The sequence below is a fragment of the Acinonyx jubatus genome, chromosome B1 (assembly GCF_027475565.1).
Source record: "Acinonyx jubatus isolate Ajub_Pintada_27869175 chromosome B1, VMU_Ajub_asm_v1.0, whole genome shotgun sequence".
NCBI classification, from domain to species: Eukaryota; Metazoa; Chordata; class Mammalia; order Carnivora; family Felidae; genus Acinonyx; species Acinonyx jubatus.
Window position 1 is genome coordinate 64435672 of NC_069382.1, and position 18855 is coordinate 64454526.

The 18855-nt window shown below is 34.4% G+C and overlaps 1 protein-coding gene across 3 annotated transcripts in view; it reads left to right on the top strand.

The window, feature by feature from the left end:
* FSTL5 (follistatin like 5) overlaps positions 1-18855 on the top strand; it is a 781763-nt gene that overhangs the window by 73943 nt on the left and 688965 nt on the right. For all 3 annotated transcript variants that reach the window (XM_053216758.1, XM_053216759.1, XM_027068355.2), the window contains exon 2: positions 1786-1927. In XM_053216758.1, coding sequence (XP_053072733.1) covers positions 1786-1927 — 142 coding nt within the window. The remainder of the gene's footprint in view (positions 1-1785; positions 1928-18855) is intronic.

An 18855-nucleotide genomic window follows, 5' to 3' on the forward strand; every position in this document is an offset into this window, starting at 1 on the left:
CTTTCTATAAAAACGTTCATAAGCCAAAAAACATAAAATGAAGAAGGAATTGTCATTAATTTATACTGAAAAATTTTTGAATGTTCTCAGACCCCCCCAAAAACCCTCTTAGTCTTTTCTGATACCTTAGGAGACATCTTGCTCACGGATGCACAAAATAAATCAAGATAAAGCATGGGCGCTCACAGACACAGTTCAAAGCTCTGGTGGCTTGGTGCTGACATGTTGAATGTAGGTGCCTGGGAAGGAGCTTGGTTGGGCCACTGTCTCTGCTCCATGCTCCTGAAGTACTCTGCTTCCTTAAGGGCTGACTGCAAAACAAATGCTCAATACTGTTAACCCCTTTCACCTTTTGTTTTGTGAAAGCAAAAATCGCCTTCGCATTTCTTTTGGTTAGTGAAAACAGGTACTAATGTAGCTGTTCAGTAAAAGCAAAGTGGTCTAAGGTAAGTTTCAAAAAGCAAGAGGTAGCTGTAATTAAAACCACAGATGTTGTTGAATGTTTGGCTGCATGAATAGAGTAGGTAAGTGGCTAACAACAAAATTTGATAAACTATAATATTAAATAGTGAAGCAAAGGAGTGGGATGAACTTGCAAAAGGGCTGAGATGGAGTTTTCTTTACAGAAATTCTACAGAAATGGAAGTCAGGGGTGTCATAAAATTCCAGGTAAAGTGACCATTTCTTGAAAAAAAGAAATGTTACTTGGATAGGGTGATAGAAATGCTTGCATGGACTCGGTTCAGAAATTAGCTAGAATGAGATACACAACTCTTTCAGAAAATTCAAAAAGTAGAAGAGAAAAATGATCTTTAAAAAATCTTAAAAAACCTTAAGATTTGAGCATCTTTAAAGATGGACATTAATAATTGGGTGGGGAATTTAGAAAACAGTAACCAGCATGGTTAAATACTTGGTTAAGTTTCTCAAGAAGTCAGATGTACAGTATGGATTAGACAGGAGCAGAAAGAGCTCTTTTTTTTTTTTTTTTGGCACATTAGGTGCAAATATATGTTGGTGAAAATGATAAAAAGAAATATAGTTTAATTCAAAGCATTGATTTGTTGGTTAGGAAGAGGGCCTAGAGTTATATGATAATAAATTTATGCCATTTTACAATTTCTCTTGTGTGTCCAAAGACACAGAGAAGTGGAAAGACTCGTATAGTTTTGAGTTTAAAGCACTTATGAAGAAATTTTTTGAAAATATTCTTTGTGATAGTGTTGGAAAAATGCACTCACAACTCAATATAACTGTCTGCCTAATTTTTGTTGTACCTCAGTTTATGAAGTGCCTACCATAGAAGACTGCCTTATCAAACTGTCAGCAGTCTTTACTAGTGAATTATTTTAGTTAAGTGATATTCATGAAATGTACTCAAAGAGGAGTTCAAGATTTATAAGTATGTTGACAATTGTACTCTATACAGATGCTTAGAAAATTAACCATGGTTTAAAGTTGTTTTTTTTTTTTTCATTTTCATTTTCTTTCAACTTGATTTTAATTATTTTTTTCCTCAATACATTTTGATTGGCTTCTATATTTCTATGTATGTAATGTTGTGTAAAGCTGTACGAGTGAGAAATTTTTTAAAAAACTGTTTGTTATGATGAAGGGGATCCTAATCTTTAATTGGAGAGGCTTACCTGTTATGGATTCAGTTGACAATTGCCTACAAGTATTGATTAGATCTGTGGAGATTTCTATGCACTATTGAATATTTATTGATGCATTTTTTAAATATATAATGCATTTTCTGATTACTTGCAATGCTAATTTTCACAGGTGGAAAGCAATAAGAATGTTTAAGTGCTGGTCAGCTGTTTTGGTTCTTGGATTCATTTTTCTGGAGTCAGAAGGAAGGCCAACCAAAGAAGCAGGATATGGCCTTAAATCCTACCAACCTCTAATAAGATTGCGACACAAGGTACAGTCACCATTCTGAATTTGCACACAATGCCTACCAATTATGAACTAAACTATTAGGTGTCTGCTTTATTATTCACTCAGGAGCACTTATGTCAGTATATGCCTTCAGAATAAAATTTCCATATAAAAATGCACATTTAAAAATGAGAAATGACTAATTTAGAAATTTATAATTTGGGGAATTAAGTATTTCTTGACAAAATATAGAGATGGTTTATTGAAAAAAATCATTAAAATTTACATTAAGCCATAGTAATGGATTTATAAAAATAAGTAAATATGTTAACCTAATCAATCAGATAGTTTCTGTCATTTCCATATTAAGAGTAGGACTTTTTAAACTAAACATAAGTGTTATGTTTTTTAATTAGCAATAAAAGTAAATAAAAAAGGATATCTATTCCATCTGGAGATATATAGGTTGACAAAAAATTAGAATTTGTAGAAATCATTAGACATTTTAATTTCATAAGATTCATGTTATTTTATATTGGGCAAATGCATCACTTCCTTATGTTAAATATTTTCAAACATAAAATAAGTTGATATTTAGACATACTATAAATTATATAGATTACTTATGTTAATTAATTAATTATATTAATTATATTATACTTAATTAAGCTAGTGCTTTTATTTTAATAACAGATCATTATGCTAAAGCAGTTTTATCCAATCAAATTAATTTAATCAAATTAGATTAAATCAAATCAAATCAATACATTTTGGTCTTAATAGAAAGCAGATAATAATAATAATTATGGGAGAAAATATATATTTTAAAGTTTCTTATGTTACTTGTCTTAAAATAAACACTTGAAATAAATATAAGTACAGTTGACCCTTGAACAACATGGGGTTATTTAACATGGTGTTAGGGGCACTGACCCCTGCATAGTCAAAAATCTAAGCATAACTTTTGACTCCCTCAAATCTTAAATACTAATAGGCTACTGTTGACTGATAATATAAACAGTTGATTAACAGAGATTTTGTATTGTATATGTATTATAGGCTATATTCTCACAATAAAGTTAGCTAGAGAAAAAAACATTTTTAAAAATTAGAAGGAAAAGAAAATTTACACTTATACTACTGTACTACATTTATTTAAAAAATCATGCATAAGTGGACCCACCCAGTTCAAACCTGTGTTGTATAAATACATGTATGTTTTCATGCATATATTTTTGCTAAAATTCTTTCATAATATTACAGCGTTTTGATAAAATAGGTAACTTTTACTTGGATTTTTATGTGCCAGACCATAGGGTAAGCTCTTAAATGTCATATTTTATTTAATCTCCAAACAATCTTATAAAGATGTACCAGTTTAATTTTATATATGAAAAATCAATTTTATAGAAACATTAAGGGATTCAATGAATGCATACATTTATTAAATATATTAACTGACTAGGGTAATGTGAAGTATAAGCTTGATAGCCAGAAAAGAAATAAAATAAGTAAAATATGAAAATATACTTCAATGTCAAAAATCATTGTTGAAATTTATTCATGTGTGAAAGGAGATAAGTTTCTAGGTAAATGCAGCTGGAGAATTGGACCTGTTCTGCTACCTTTCAATTATCATTTGTGTTCCCTACCTCACAGACTGTCAGTTTCATCCTACTCCAATTTTTAGAAATAATAACTGCTTTATGAATACTCTGAAAACACTATTAATGCAATGTATTGGCTTATTTTGTTACATACTAGTAATTATTTAATCTTTCTGTTTGTCTCCCTTGAGTTATATATTTTGAGGTCGGAAACTATGCCTTTCTAATCTTTTCATTCTGGTGCCATGAGTATAATTGATACTGTTTAATTGACTCCATGGTGGAGAAATGATCAGCAGAATGCATGGCTATACTGTTTTTATTGTTCTTCTGCTAAATATAATACCACAGGTTTTTATGTGTCAGTGTACGTTTATAAACAAACCATTTTGAATTAAATGTGGATATTGAAGATAAATTATTTATCATGTATTGCCATGAGATTTAAACCTTTAAAGAAAAGAAACAACACAGTGAGTCAAGCCTGTTTTAGAAACACAGATAATCACTCCAAATGATCAAAGTTACCTCTCAGTCTTTTCCATCTCTATGGGTCTTACCTCGGAATAGTTACAGATAATATATTATTACTGTTATTTAAAAACAAAATGGCAGAGAATAGTAGTAATACCTAACTTTCCAACAATTTTGGACAGAGGTAAAATTAAGTTATAAAAGGCATTTTGTGAATGTGTGTGTGAAAGTGTGTATCTTGACAAAAGTAAAGAATATCCTAGGTTGTGCCAGTCCCTGCCAAAACCCCACCAAGTACTTTCCACTCACTAGTAATACCCCTACCCAACCACAGGGAATCCAAGGTCTTTATTTCCCCAAGACCTTGAGGATTAAGCTCATTATAGTCTGTCTGTCTATCTATCTATCTATCTATCTATCTATCTATCTATCTATTTAAAGTAGGCTCCAACACGGGGCTTGAACTCGACCCTGAGATCAAGACCTGAGCTGAGATCAAGAGTCAGATGCTCAACCGACTAAGCCACCCAGGCACCCTGCCTTTATTTCTGTTTGAATCAATTATTGTTTGGATTCCAGAAATGCCCTGCCATCCTTTTTCCACTGATTCCCATTTCAGTTATGCTTAGTTGCAACATTAGCGGTAAGGCTTTCACAAACCATAATTAAAAACTGTTACAGTCACAGACATTTTCTATCTCTCCTTTTAAAATGCATTTTCATCTATAGTACTTATCACCATTTGTCATATATATTTATATGAGAAATATATATGTTTTATATGTGTATGTGTATATTTGACTTATTTATTAGTTTATTGGATTGTTCCTTTCCATCATGATGTGAGCCACTATTCATCTTGCTATCCTACAGCACCTAAAATTGTATCGGCACATGGCCAACATTTAATAAATATGTATGGAATGAATGATTCCACCTGCTGACTAGAATAAGGCTGAAATCATATATTATATGGTATATATAATTATGTTATATAGTTTATTATAATTATTAATAAATTAGGTATGATTTTTCTATTAATTTATCATAGTAAGATCAACAGAGAAATACTTAATAAAACGTTTAAAATAGATTATTTTAACATACATGAATTAATTTATTATTATTTGTTATTTCCTATTATTTGTTATTATTTATTTTAAATAAAAATGGTTTTATTTAAATCACAAAGAATATAAACATCTACATTTCTGTAAGACTTAGGGAATACACAAAAAGATTTTCTATTTGGTTTAGGCTCCACTGTATTGAATATATTTATTTACTAAAAAACTATAAAATAAATAATAGATAAAATAGATCTTGAGATATAATTAGCTATTTTCCACATTTTCCCCAGAAAGATGTCAGTACTTTGAGTCTAAACAAATATTATGTTTAGGACTCATGTTTACCAAATGTTTGTGTGCCAACTGTATAATGAATCCTCGTTAGGGAGAAAAAGTGAAATGTGACTTATTTGTCAGATTACATAGAAATATATTGTAGATAGAAATATAAATATACATGTACATATTTTTATCATTTATAACTATATGTACACATAAATATGATTGAAAACCTATGTCTGTGTCTCAAGATAAAAATGAATACCATATAAATTCATCATGTTAATTATAGAAATTCTAAGTATAGTCCACAGTATGTCTGAAGGAGCTGATCATGCGTTTTAACTGCTGTGTTATCCAACAGGCATTTATGAAACATCAAATGTAAGGATTCAGTAGCTTTATTCCATACATTAGGTCATTTAATTATGAATATTCATATGCAGTAAGGAATTTTATTATTTCTTAGATGAGGAAATTAGATTCACAAATGTATAGTAATTTTTCTGTCACATACCTAGAAATTTAGGAGAAAGGATTTAGGATTGAATACACAGAGACTAAATAATGCAGAGTACACAATGAGAAATTTTTATAGTAATTTGACCTGTGTGCCATATATTTCCTATTCTCCCCACATTCTGATCACATTATAGGAAGGTAGGATATTATATCCCTCTGTCGTTGGATGGGACTGTGTGTGTAGTTCTGGCCAATGAGTTAATAGAAGTGCCATGGAATGCATCCGGACTGAACATTTGATTACACTTACAAAATGTTCCTGAACTCTCTTTTTCCTCTAGCATTACAAACAGCATCTGTTCAAGGTAGTGGTTGCTTAATCATCCCAAGTATCTAAATAACTAGGAGGAGTAAAACACCCAGGTAATTAGTGATTGTCTTGAAAGGTAAAATGAAAGAGAGAAAAAACAAAATAAAACAAAACACTTTCATTTTAAACCACTGAGATTTGAGAGTTGTTTGTTATCTCAGCAGGACCATAGCCTATCCTCACCAATAAGGACAGAACTAGAACTTAAACTCATATCACCTAATCAGAAATCCTGGGTTCCTTTGTCTGTACCATCCTGGTTTCTTATTTTATTTCCATTCTTTGGATTTTTCTTACTCTCTTTTCTCTATTTCTTTCTTGTCTCTACTTCTTTCTGGGTCATAATTTCCCATCATAGTATAATTTCTTATTGTATTTACAACCCTTAATATGTGTGTCCTAATATTTTAGCATATTGTCATATACTCTAATTGCTTGGTTGTAAATCCTGTTAGGAACAGAACTATACCTTACATCCCTTTTCTTACCTATAGCGCTGATCACATTGCTGCATCATTTGCTGCTGCTGATAATCAAAGTCAGGCTTGAAGGAAGACCTTATGAGGACAACAGGAGTGTTCTTTGAGTATACCTAGTGGTGCCACTTAAAGACCTTAAAATTCTTACATCTTTATGTGACCAGAGAATGCTATGTCCAACTTAATGGTACAGAACTACTCCTGCAAACCAAGAGGGGTTTATGATTCCTTTACCTTCTAAATCAAAATGTTTGTCTATGAGAGTAGTTACTATATAAATGGACAGAGTCAGCATAATTTAATACATCCATAGAGTGTTGCTATGCACCATTTTACAGAATAGTTCAAAGATGTCATTTGTGGGAGATGAGTTTTTTCTTTTGGTATTAAAGAATAGTAGCTGTGGATTGGTGAGAGTAGTAGGAGAGAACTCTAGGGCAGGAGACAAACATTAAACAGCTCATCAAAACCATGACTGCTTAGAGGCTGGAAACCTTCAGGCAAACCCAGCAGCATTATTTCCTGACTGAGGAAAAATTGTTCCATTCCATCTGAAATATCTGACTGCTTGTAGCACGTTCAACAGAAGGATCTTAAAATGTTAATATATTCTGCAGAGGTCAGGAAGCAAATCAGCACAGTAGATAAGAGCAACAAATGGTGGCAATGAAGGGAGTGAGGGAGTACTGGTCAAATAATCAATTAAATATTAAAGACTGCACTAATTAATATATAAATCAAACTATTTATGCCATATACATCATAATGGCCGAATATTATTAATAAATCACAGATTTTTTCTAGTCAAGTAAATTATGTTTGAAAAATAAGAACATTTTTGGAATTTTATTTCTGAGAAATGAAATTCCAGTATTAACTGAGCTAGTTCCCGGACCAGGTTAAACGAGCACTTATCACAGAGAATGCTACATGAGAAGATATGTGAGTTGAAGGACACCATGTCTATTGTATGGCCCATCAGCCTGCCTTTTCTTTGTATCAGAGAAAAACATGACCTTTATTACTCTGGACGGCAAGTATTCCTGCCCTTCTCTGTGAATGGGCATACAAACTCTTCTAAGGCTATAAATACACTTTCTCTTTGCTCCAGTGAGAGATGTTATCTCTATGTTTCAAGACAGTTTTCTATCCAAATATCCCTGGCAAGATAGTCCAGAGCAAATGGCTCAGTGTCTCTGTACATGAGGCCTCAGTACATGAGGGGCCATGGAAGATTTTCTCTCAATGCATATGGAGAGCACCACATTTAACAGGAAGTTAGAATTGCCATCAGGTATATCTAAAGCCAAAATTAATTCTGTGTGTGTTTCCAAGTTGATGTGAATACCCAGTATGTGGTTATAGGATCGTCTTACCTTTTTCCTGGTTAACTTTGTCCTTTCTGGAACTCTAAGGGGAGAGAAATAGTTTTCTCACCTTTGGATGTGTTGCTTGCATGTTTGTTCCATCAAACCAGGGTATATTTGATAAACTGGGGAAAATTGGCATGCAGTGGACTGAATCATTCCGCCTAACAAAACTAAGTCAAGAAAGGGATATATCTAACTTTTAAAATTCTCAAGGTGAAGACCTGCTACAGAAAATTGTCATTTTATCCCTTCAAGAATGAATTCTCAAAGCAGTACTATTATTATAGATGTGTAAGGTGGTATGCAAAACAGGATGCTCCTTTACAGTTCTCTGACTCTACATTAAACTATTTTTTGTAAACCTTTAAAAGTAGCTATGACTTGAAAGACTGGAGCTACTTTGCATTGAAGATTTAAAGTTTTGAAACGTTAAAAATATGATGTTTTAGCATTCTATTTACATCTATTCACAAAGTATAACAAAGTAGGCAAATAAAGTCAAATTTATATAGTACATTAAAGCCAAGCTTGTGAGAATTCCAGAAAACTACTTATGTATCAGCCTTGGGCACATATCATGTTTTCTACCATCCCAATATGGATTTTCATGTGATTTGAGTCACAGTGCTTCCTCCAATGCAATGATTTTAAAAATTATCCTGATAGTTAAAAAAAATGGTTTTACCCCTGTTTTTCTAACAGTCATTGATTCGTTTACTAATCAACAAATACCAAAATATTAGGACCTACGTACAATGAAATGTTTGTCATTACTGTTCATTTTCTTTAGGTTGACTTCCAAAGCCTTCTTATCTTTAGATCTGGTTGTCTTTTCTCACCATTTCTGTGGTGAGGAGAGTACTACATCATATTAGCTTGATAGAAAATCTACCTATTAACACATCCTTATTATTTGCTAATTAAGCACATTATGCTACTTTATATTCAAAAAACAAAATATAGGTATGTTGTTTATAATAGGGTTCAATGTGGATATGCTACACTGTAGATGTAGGAAAAAGGATTGTGAGTTAACAGGTCGTGAGTTAAAGGTGAATGAAGTCTAAATGCCTTTATCTGATCATTAATATTAATATACTGCATGATAGCATTTGCATTCACTACTTTAATGTGTAAATAAATTATAAGTTGTTTTGTACATCTTCAATTATTAAAATTCTATTGTGAATTCAATTACCACACCTCTGTATTATAAATGAAAGGAAATATCCTGATTCATGAGCTTGATATTCAGCATGTTTAAAAGATAAACACCCTATGGTATATGAACCACAAATGAGTGTGTGGTATTACTTTTAACTAATATTACTCACTGCTTATTTCAGGCATCAGTTCCCTATGTATGAGCTGAGAGTTAGGTTTTTAGAGCCACAAAATAGTAGAAAAAATTCAATCCATTTAAAAATATATATAAAGCCAAGGACCTGAGAGGAAAAGTTCTTTGTTGAGGATCACACAGGTGGGTGTTGCTTGGCTAATATCAGAATCCAGATTTTCCAACTTCCAAAAAAGTTTTCTTTTCCTTTAACACTCAAGTCCAGGTTTTCATCAGCAAAAATATGCATTCACTCATTATATCAACACACATCTATTAAGTAGCTGCTGAACAAAATGATTCAAATTAAGTTCTTAAATACACTTGCTGGTATGCCTGTGATCATTGGTGAAGTAAACCTCTCAAATGAGTGGGTTGAAAATACAATAAAAGACCTTACTTAATATATAGCAAGGGAACTGGCCCTCAGGGAGAGCCAGTGCCAAGTTTGCTTCATAGAGAGTAGTCTACAGGAAATTTAGTAGTCTACAGCATATTTGCTGGGCTAGGCACTAGAAAAAACGTGCTTAGTTAAGTTGTTGAACTAGTCACCAGGCTGTCTGAAAGTGATTGTGAGTTTATCAGTTGTGTGGGTTAAACAAACAGCCCATTCAGAGATGGGACTGTCAGTCATTACACTAACAATTGGTAGAAATATTTGACAACATAAAAATTCTATTTTAAACATTCTGTCACGGGCTTCTGGGTGGCTCAGTTGGTTAACGGTCAGACTTCAGTTCAGGTCATAGTCTCAAGGTTCGTGGGTTTGAGCCCCGTGTCAGGCTCTGTGCTAACAGCTCAGAGCCTGGAGCCTGCTTTGGATTCTGTGTCGCCCTCTCTCTCACTCTCTCCCTCCCCCACTCATGCTCTGTCTCTGTCTCTCTCAAAGATAAATAATAAACATTAAAAATATTAAACATTCTGTCAGAAGTGTGCTTATATATTCTATCAGAAATCCTGGCAATGTGGTTTTGTTTTTGCCTCTTTTAGTCTTTCTCAATTTTTTTAACAGGCTTTTTTAAAATTTGGTTTTCCAAGGTAATTTCTTTTTAATTTTTTTTATTTGAGTATAGTTGACATGCAATGTTATCTTAGTTTCAGGTGTACAACATAGTGATTCAGTAACTCTATATGTTATGCTTACTACTACTTTCAGCACAGTTTTAGGTTAACAACCAAAGTGAGCCCAAGTTCAGAGTGCCCATATTCCTGTTGGCACCACACCTGTGCACCCCTCCTCCACTATCAAACTTCTGCTGGATATTTTTCCATTTAGGTTTATATAAATCTTTTATAAAGACCTCACAAAAACGAGTGTTCTGACAATATTCAAATAAGTAAACAAATATAACATAAAATTTTAAAATCTATTATTTGAAGTGATGTAAACATTTCTCTTAATTGTGTAAAGGTTTAATCGCTTATATTGTATTTCTTCCAAATTTATATTTTATTTCTTTTAAATTTTAAATATACAGCAAATTTGAATGAACTTTACAGTGAATATTCATATAACCAAAACCTAGACAAATATTTTCTTATGCTTGATTTTCACATATATGTGTATATGTTTGTGTGTATCTCCATTCCTCTTTTAATTTATTAATCTACCATATTTTTTATTTATTTCAAATTATAGACAGTACACTTTTCTGTCTTAAATACTTTAGTACATATCATTAATTAGAGTTAAATATTTATTTAGAGATTTTTTTCTTTTGAGATGACATTTTATACACAATGGAAAGGTCTGCTCTTATGTTTTTATTCTTTGAGTTTTGACAAATGTGTGCACATCTGCAATAAATATCAAAATACATGGGGCACCTGGGTGGCTCAGGCAGTTGAGCATCAGACTTTGACTCAGGTCATGATGTCCCATTCGTGGGTTTAAGCCCTGTAACAGAGCCCCCTTCAGATCCTCTGTCTGCCTTTCTCTCTGCCACTCAACTCTCTCTTTCTCTCAAAAATAAACATTAAAAAAATTCAAAACACAATTATTTCAGGGAAGATGGTGGCATAGGAGGCCGATGGGCTCACTTCATCCTGCTGATCACTTAGATTCCATCCACATCTGCCTAAATAACCCAGAAAAATGCCAGAAGACTAGCAGAACAGACTCTCCAGAGCCAAGCATAGACAAGAGACCCATGGAAGAGGGTTGGAAGGGCAGAGAGGCGGTGCGCACTACACAGACTGGCGGGAGGGAGCCGGGGTGGTGGAAGGGCAGCCCACCCTGCAAGGCAGAGCCCCCGAGTCTGACTTGCAAAAGCAGAGGGACCAGACTCCCTGAGTTTTGACAGCCAGTGGGACTTAATATCTGGAATGTTAAATGTCAACAGCTCTGCTCTCGGAGAGCAGGGAGGGTGATAGAACTGGGAGGGACTGTTGTTGCGCCCCAGAAGGAGAGCTCAGTGGGGGAACAAAGGCACTGGCAAGTGCCATTTCCCTCTCCCATCCCCCAGGCGAAATTCCAAAGGGAACCAGTTCCCGTCACGGAACTTTCTTGCACCTTGCAAACGCCCAGCGCTGTGCTTCTGTGGATCAATCCCTCTGACGGGCCTGCCTCTCTCCCAGTGCTGCAGGTCACCTCCTGCAAGGGACCACCAAAGGCAAAGCAAGCTAAGACTGCCCCTCCCACCCCGGTTCACCTTGTGGATCCACACTGGCTAATATGCCCTATCCCATCAGAGCATCACCACAAGCCTGGTACTGTGCAAGTAGCCCAGACAGGGGCCACACCACTCCACAGTGAGTCCTGCCACTGGGAGAGGGGAAGATAAGGTACACACCAGGCTGACTGTGGCCCCAGCAGTGGGCTGGGGACAGACATCGGGTCTACCTGCGGCCCCGCCGACCAACACAGTTACTCTGGACAGCACAGGGGAAGTGCCCTGCAGTTTGGAGCTACCACAGGGACTACCCAAAATGACGAAATGGAAGAATTCTCCTCAAAAGAAACTCCAGGAAGTAGCGACAGCTAACAAATTGATCAAAACTGATTTAAACAATATAACAGAACAAGAATTCAGAATAATAGTCATAAAATTAATTGCTGGACTTGAAAAAAGCATAGAGGACAGCAGAGACTCTATTGCTACAGAGATCAAGGGACTAAAAAATAGTCATGAAGAACTAAAAAATGCTATAAATGAGGTGGAAAATAAAATGGAGGCGGCCATTGCACGGATTGAAGAGGCAGAGGAGAGCATAGGTGAATTAGAAGATAAAATTATGGAAAAAGAGAAATCTGAGAAAAAGATAAAAAATCCAGTAGTATAAGGGGAGAATTAGAGAACTAAGTGATGCAATCAAATGGAACAATATCCGTATCATAGGAATTCCAGAAGAAGAAGAAGAGAGAAAGGGGCTAAAGATGTACTTGAACAAATCATAGCTGAGAACTTCCCTGATCTGGGGAAGGAAAAAGGCATTGAAATCCAAGAGGCACAGAGAACTCCCTTCAGACGTAACTTGAATCCATCTTCTGCACGACATATCCTAGTGAAACTGGCAAAATACAAGGATAAAGAGAGAATTCTGAAAGCAGCTAGGGATAAACAAACTCTAACTTACAAAGGTAGACCCTTAAGAGTAGTGGCAGACCTATCTACTGAAACTTGGCAGGCCAGAAAGGAATGGCAGGAAATCTTCAATGTGATGAACAGAAAAAATATGCAGCCGAGAATCCTTTATCCAGCAAGTCTGTTATTCAGAATAGAAGGAGAGATAAAGGTCTTCCCAAACAAACAAAAACTGAAGGAATTCATCACCACTAAACCAGCCCTACAAGAGATCCTAAGGGGGATTCTGTGAGTGAAATGTTGCAAGGACCACAAAGGACCAGAGACATCACTACAAGCATGAAACCTACAGACATCGCAATGACTCTAAACCCATATCTTTCTATAATAACACTGAATGTAAATGGAATGAATGCTCCAACCAAAAGACATAGGGTATTAGAATGGATAAAAAAAAAAACAAGACCCATCTATTTGCTGTCTACAAGAGACTCATTTTGGGCCTGAGGACACCTTCAGATTGAAAGTGAGGGGATGGAGAACTATCTATCATGCTACTGGAAGTCAAAAGAAAGCTGGAGTAGCCATACTTATATCAGACACACTAGATTTTAAATCAAAGGCTGTAACAAGAGATGAAGAAGGGCATTATATAATAATTACAAGATCTCTCCATCAGGAAGAGCTAACAATTATAAATGTCTATGCACTGAATACAGGAGCCCCCAGATATATAAAACAATTACTCACAAACATAAGCAACCTTATTGATCAAAATGTGGTAATTGCAGGGGACTTTAATACTCCACTTACAACAATGGATAGATCATCTAGACATAGGATCAGTAAACAAGGGCCCTGAATGATACATTGGATTAGATGGACTTGACAGATATATTTAGAACTCTGCATCTCAAAGCAACAGAATATACTTTCTTCTCAAGTGTACATGGAACATTCTCCAACATAGATCACATACTGGGTCACAAAACAGCCCTTCATAAGTATACAAAAATTGAGATCATACCATGCATACTTTCAGTCCAAAATGCTATGAAACTTGAAATCAACTGCAGGAAAAAGTCTGGAAAAACCTCTAAAAGCATGGATGTTAAAGAATACCCACTAAAGAATGAATGGGTTTTCCAGACAATTAGAGAAGAAATTAAAAACTGTGTGGAAACAAATGAAAATGAAAATACAACAATCCAAATGCTTTGGTATGCAGCAAAGGCAGTCTTAAGAGGAAAATACATTGCAATCTAGGCCTATGTCAAGGAACAAGAAAAATCCCAAATACAAAATCTAACAGCACACCTAAAGGAAATAGAAGCAGAACAACAAAGACACCCCAAACCCAGGAGAAGAAGAGAAATAATAAAGATCAGAGCAGAAATAAACAATATAGAATCTAAAAAAACAGTAGAGCAAATCAATGAAACCAAGAGTTGGTTTTTTGAAAAAAAATAAACAAAATTGATAAACCTCTAGCCAGGCTTCCGAAAAAGAAAAGGGAGATTACCCAAATAGATAAAATCATGAATGAAAATGGAATTAATACAACCAATCCCTCAGAAATACAAGCAATTATCAGGGAATACTATGAAAAATTATATGCCAACAAACTGGACAACCTGGAAGAAATGGACAAATTCGTAAGCACCCACACACTTCTCAAACTCAAACAGGAAGAAATAGAAAACTTGAACAGACCCATAACCAGCAAAGAAATGGAATCAGTTATCAAAAATCTCCCAACAAATCAGAGTCCAGGACCAGATAGCCTCCCAGGGGAATTCTACCAGACATTTAAAGCAGAGAGAATACCTATCCTTCTCAAGGTGTTCCAAAAAATAGAAAGGGAAAGAAAACTTCCAGACTCATTCTATGAAGCCAGGATTACTTTGATTCCCAAACCAGACAGAGACCCAGCAAAAAAAAAGAACTACAGGCCAATATCCCTGATGAATATGGGTGCAAAAATTCTCAATAAGATAGTAGCAAATCGAATTCAACAGCATATAAAAAGAATTATTCACCATGATGAAGTGGGATTCATTCTTGGGCTGGAGGGCTGGTTCAACATTCAAAAATCAATCAGTGTGATACATCACATTAATAAAAGAAAAGATAAGAACTATATGATCCTGTCAATCGATGCAGAAAAAGCATTTGACAAAATTCAGCATCCTTTCTTAATAAAAACCCTCAAGATTGTCCGCATAGAGGGAACATACTTAAACATCATAAAAGCCACTTATGAAAAGCCCACAGCTAATATTATCCTCAATGGGGAATAACTGAGAGCTTTCCCCCTAAGATCAGGAACACGACAGGGATGTCCACTCTCACCACTGTTGTTTAACATAGTGTTGGAAGTTCTAGCATCAGCAATCAGACAACACAAGGAAATCAAAGGCATCAAATATGGCAAAGATGAAGTCAAACTTTCACTTTTTGTGGATGACATGATATTATACATGAAAACCCAATAGACTCCACCAAACATCTGCTAGAACTGATACATGAATTCAGCAAAGTCGCAGGATACAAAATCAATGTATAGAAATCAGTTGTATTCTTACACACTAATAATGAAGCAACAGAAAGACAAATAAACTGATCCCATTCACAACTGCACCAAGAAGCATAAAATACTTAGGAATAAACCTAATCAAAGATGTAAAAAATCTGTATGCTGAAAACTATAGAAAGCTTATGAAGGAAATTGAAAAAAAAGATACAAAGAAATGGAAATACATTCCGTGCTTATGGATTGGAAGAATAAATATTGTTAAAGTGTCAATACCACCCAGATCTATCTACACATTCAATGCAATCCCAATCAAAATTGCACCAGCAGTCTTCTCGAAGCTAGAACAAGCAATCCTAAAATTTGTATGGAAACCACAAACGACCCTGAATAGCCAAAGTAATATTGGAGAAGAAGACCAAAGTGGGAGGCATCACAATCCCAGACTTTAGCCTCTACTACAAAGCTGTAATCATCAAGACAGCATGGAGTTGGAACAAAAACAAACACATAGACCAGTGGAATAGAATAGAGACTCCAGAATTGGACCCACAAAAGTATGGTCAACTAATCTTTGGCAAAGCAGGAAAGAATATCCAAAGGAAAAAAGACAGTCTCTTTAACAAATGGTGCTGGGAGAACTGGACAGCAACATGCAGAAGGATGAAACTAGACCACTTTCTTACACCATTCACAAAAATAAAGTCAAAATGGATGAAGGACTTAAATGTGAGACAAGAAACCAACAAAACCCTAGAGGAAAAAGCGGGAAAAAACTCTCTGACCTCAGCTACAGCAATTTCTTACTTGACACATCTCCAAAGGAAAGGGAATTAAAAGCAAAAATGAACTATTGGGACCTCATGAAGATAAAAAGCTTCTGCACTGCAAAGGAAACAATCAACAAAACTAAAAGGCAACCAACGGAATGGAAAAAGATATTTGCAAATGACATATCAGACAAAGGGCTAGTATCCAATATCTATAAAGAACTCAACAAACTCCACACCCGAAAAACAAATAATCCAGTGAAGAAATGGGCATAAGACATGAATAGACACTTCTCTAAAGAAGACATCCAGATGGCCAACAGGCACATGAAAAGATGCTCAACGTTGCTCCTCATCAGGGAAACACAAATAAAAACCACACTGAGATACCACCTTATGCCAGTCAGAGTGGCTAAAATGGACAAATCAGGAGACTATAGATGCTGGAGAGGATGTGGAAAAACGGGAAACTCTTGTACTGTTGGTGGGAATGCAAACCGGTGCAGCCGCTCTGGAAAACAGTGTGGAGGTTCCTCAAAAAAATTAAAAATAGATCTACCCTATGACCCAGCAATAGCACTGGTAGAAATTTACCCAAGGGAAACAGGAGTGCTGATGCATAGGGGCACTTGTACCCAAATGTTTATCGGACCACTCTCAACAATAGCCAAATTATGGAAAGGGCCTAAATGTCCATCAACTCTTGAATGGATAAAGAAGTTGTGGTTTATATATACGATGGAATACTACTTGGCAATGAAAAAGAATTAAATCTTGCCATTTGCAGCAACATAGATGGAACTGGAGTGTATTATGCTAAGTGAAATTAGTCATACAGAGAAAGACAGATACCCTATGTTTTCACTCTTATGTGGATCCTGAGAAACATAACAGAAGACCATGGGGGAGGGGAAAGAAAAAAAAGAAAAATTAGAGAGGGAGGGAGCCAAATCATAAAAGACTCTTAAAAACTGAGAACAATCTGAGGGTTGATGGGGGGTAGGAGGCAAAGGAAAGTGGGTGATGGGCATTGAGGAGGGCACCTTTTGTTATGAGCACTGGGTGTTGTATGGAAACCAATTTGACAATAAATTTCATATTAAAATAATAATAAAAAACACAGTTATATCAAGATATTGAAAATCATCATCTGTCCCCAAGAAAGTTGCCTTATGCCTCTTCCTGTCAATCTCTGCTGCCCTCCTCATTCTTTCTGAAGCCACCAGTGCTCTGATATTATTCACCATAGTATAGTTTTATCTGTTCTAAAATCCTTGTAAATGGGATCATACTATATATGCAGATTTGTATAATACTTGTTTTACTCAAAATAATGTATTGAGATTCACTTATGTTATTGTCTCTTAATAGTACATTCCCTTTCATTTCTGAGTAATATTTTACCATATGAATATATCACAGCGTTTAATTTTTTTGTTTTTATATATTTTCTGTTGATGGAAACCTGGTTGTAACTCTTATAAATAAAGTGTCTTTGAACATTCTTGTACAAGTATGTTTGGTTATATATTTTAATTTTCCTTGGGCTAATAGTTAATAAGTGTTAGCAGTGGATTGCTGGTTTGTAAGTTGGATACTTTTCCTTTAAAAAGAAACCACCAGAACTTCTAATGATACACAATTTTATATTCTCAACAATAATGTAAAATTTGCAGCTACTCTACATTCAAGACAACTTTTTATGTTCCCTGGTCTTAATTTTTATTTTAGTCATTCTGAACAATGGTATTTATTGTAGTTTTAATATTTTTTTGATGACTGGTGGTGACATTGGAAATTTTTCATTTGTGTACTATTCATAAATTTTGTTATGTGAAGTGTCCAAAATTTTTTGCCCATTTTTTCTAATATTGTTTTTATTTTCAGTTGTTGAAGTATTTTACATTCTCTTAATACTTCAAAGAAAATATAATTGCTTTATCAAAATATTTATATCATTGTAAAATTTTAAACTAGATAGATCTACTGTTACAGCCTTTAGTGTGATTTCATAAAAAAGCAATGTGAAGTCAGTAAAAAGAGTCTACTTTGGACAGTCTTATATCTATTTATATTTAGGATTATATACACTGCATAATTATACATCAATGTATGTTATAATATATGATAATATATAATTCAAAATATATTTATTTCACTCATGTTTCATTGTTAACAAATTTAGGAATTCATCTATTGCACCTATTTTATGAGCCACTATAGTTAATCAATCACACCCAATTTAAGATCAAAAACAGTATTTCCCTAGTATATCATCTCTATAACTCACTTCTGTGAGATTAACAATACGCAAACCAGAAATGGCAGAAATAACATTGATGAGAAGGAATTAAAACTCCAGTTAAGAAAAGAAAGAATAAAAGGACATAACTATTATAATGAGAAAAATCTCTTGCTTTATCACATTATATTAGAATTTTAACAAGTCTTAAAAATGAAGTTTCATTTCATCTTTGAAGAATAAGAAAGTAAAAGATATTTAATGCTACCGTGTTCTATGTTCCTATCAGTACCATAGATATATAGCAAGTGTTGATATAGCGTCAATAATATATCACTAATTGTATCAATTCTGTTTCACTAATCGAATATTTTGGACTTTTAATAATTTTTGTATTTATTCTCTAAATTTATTGAGGGTTTATAGATATTTAAGAAGTATATATTAATAAATTT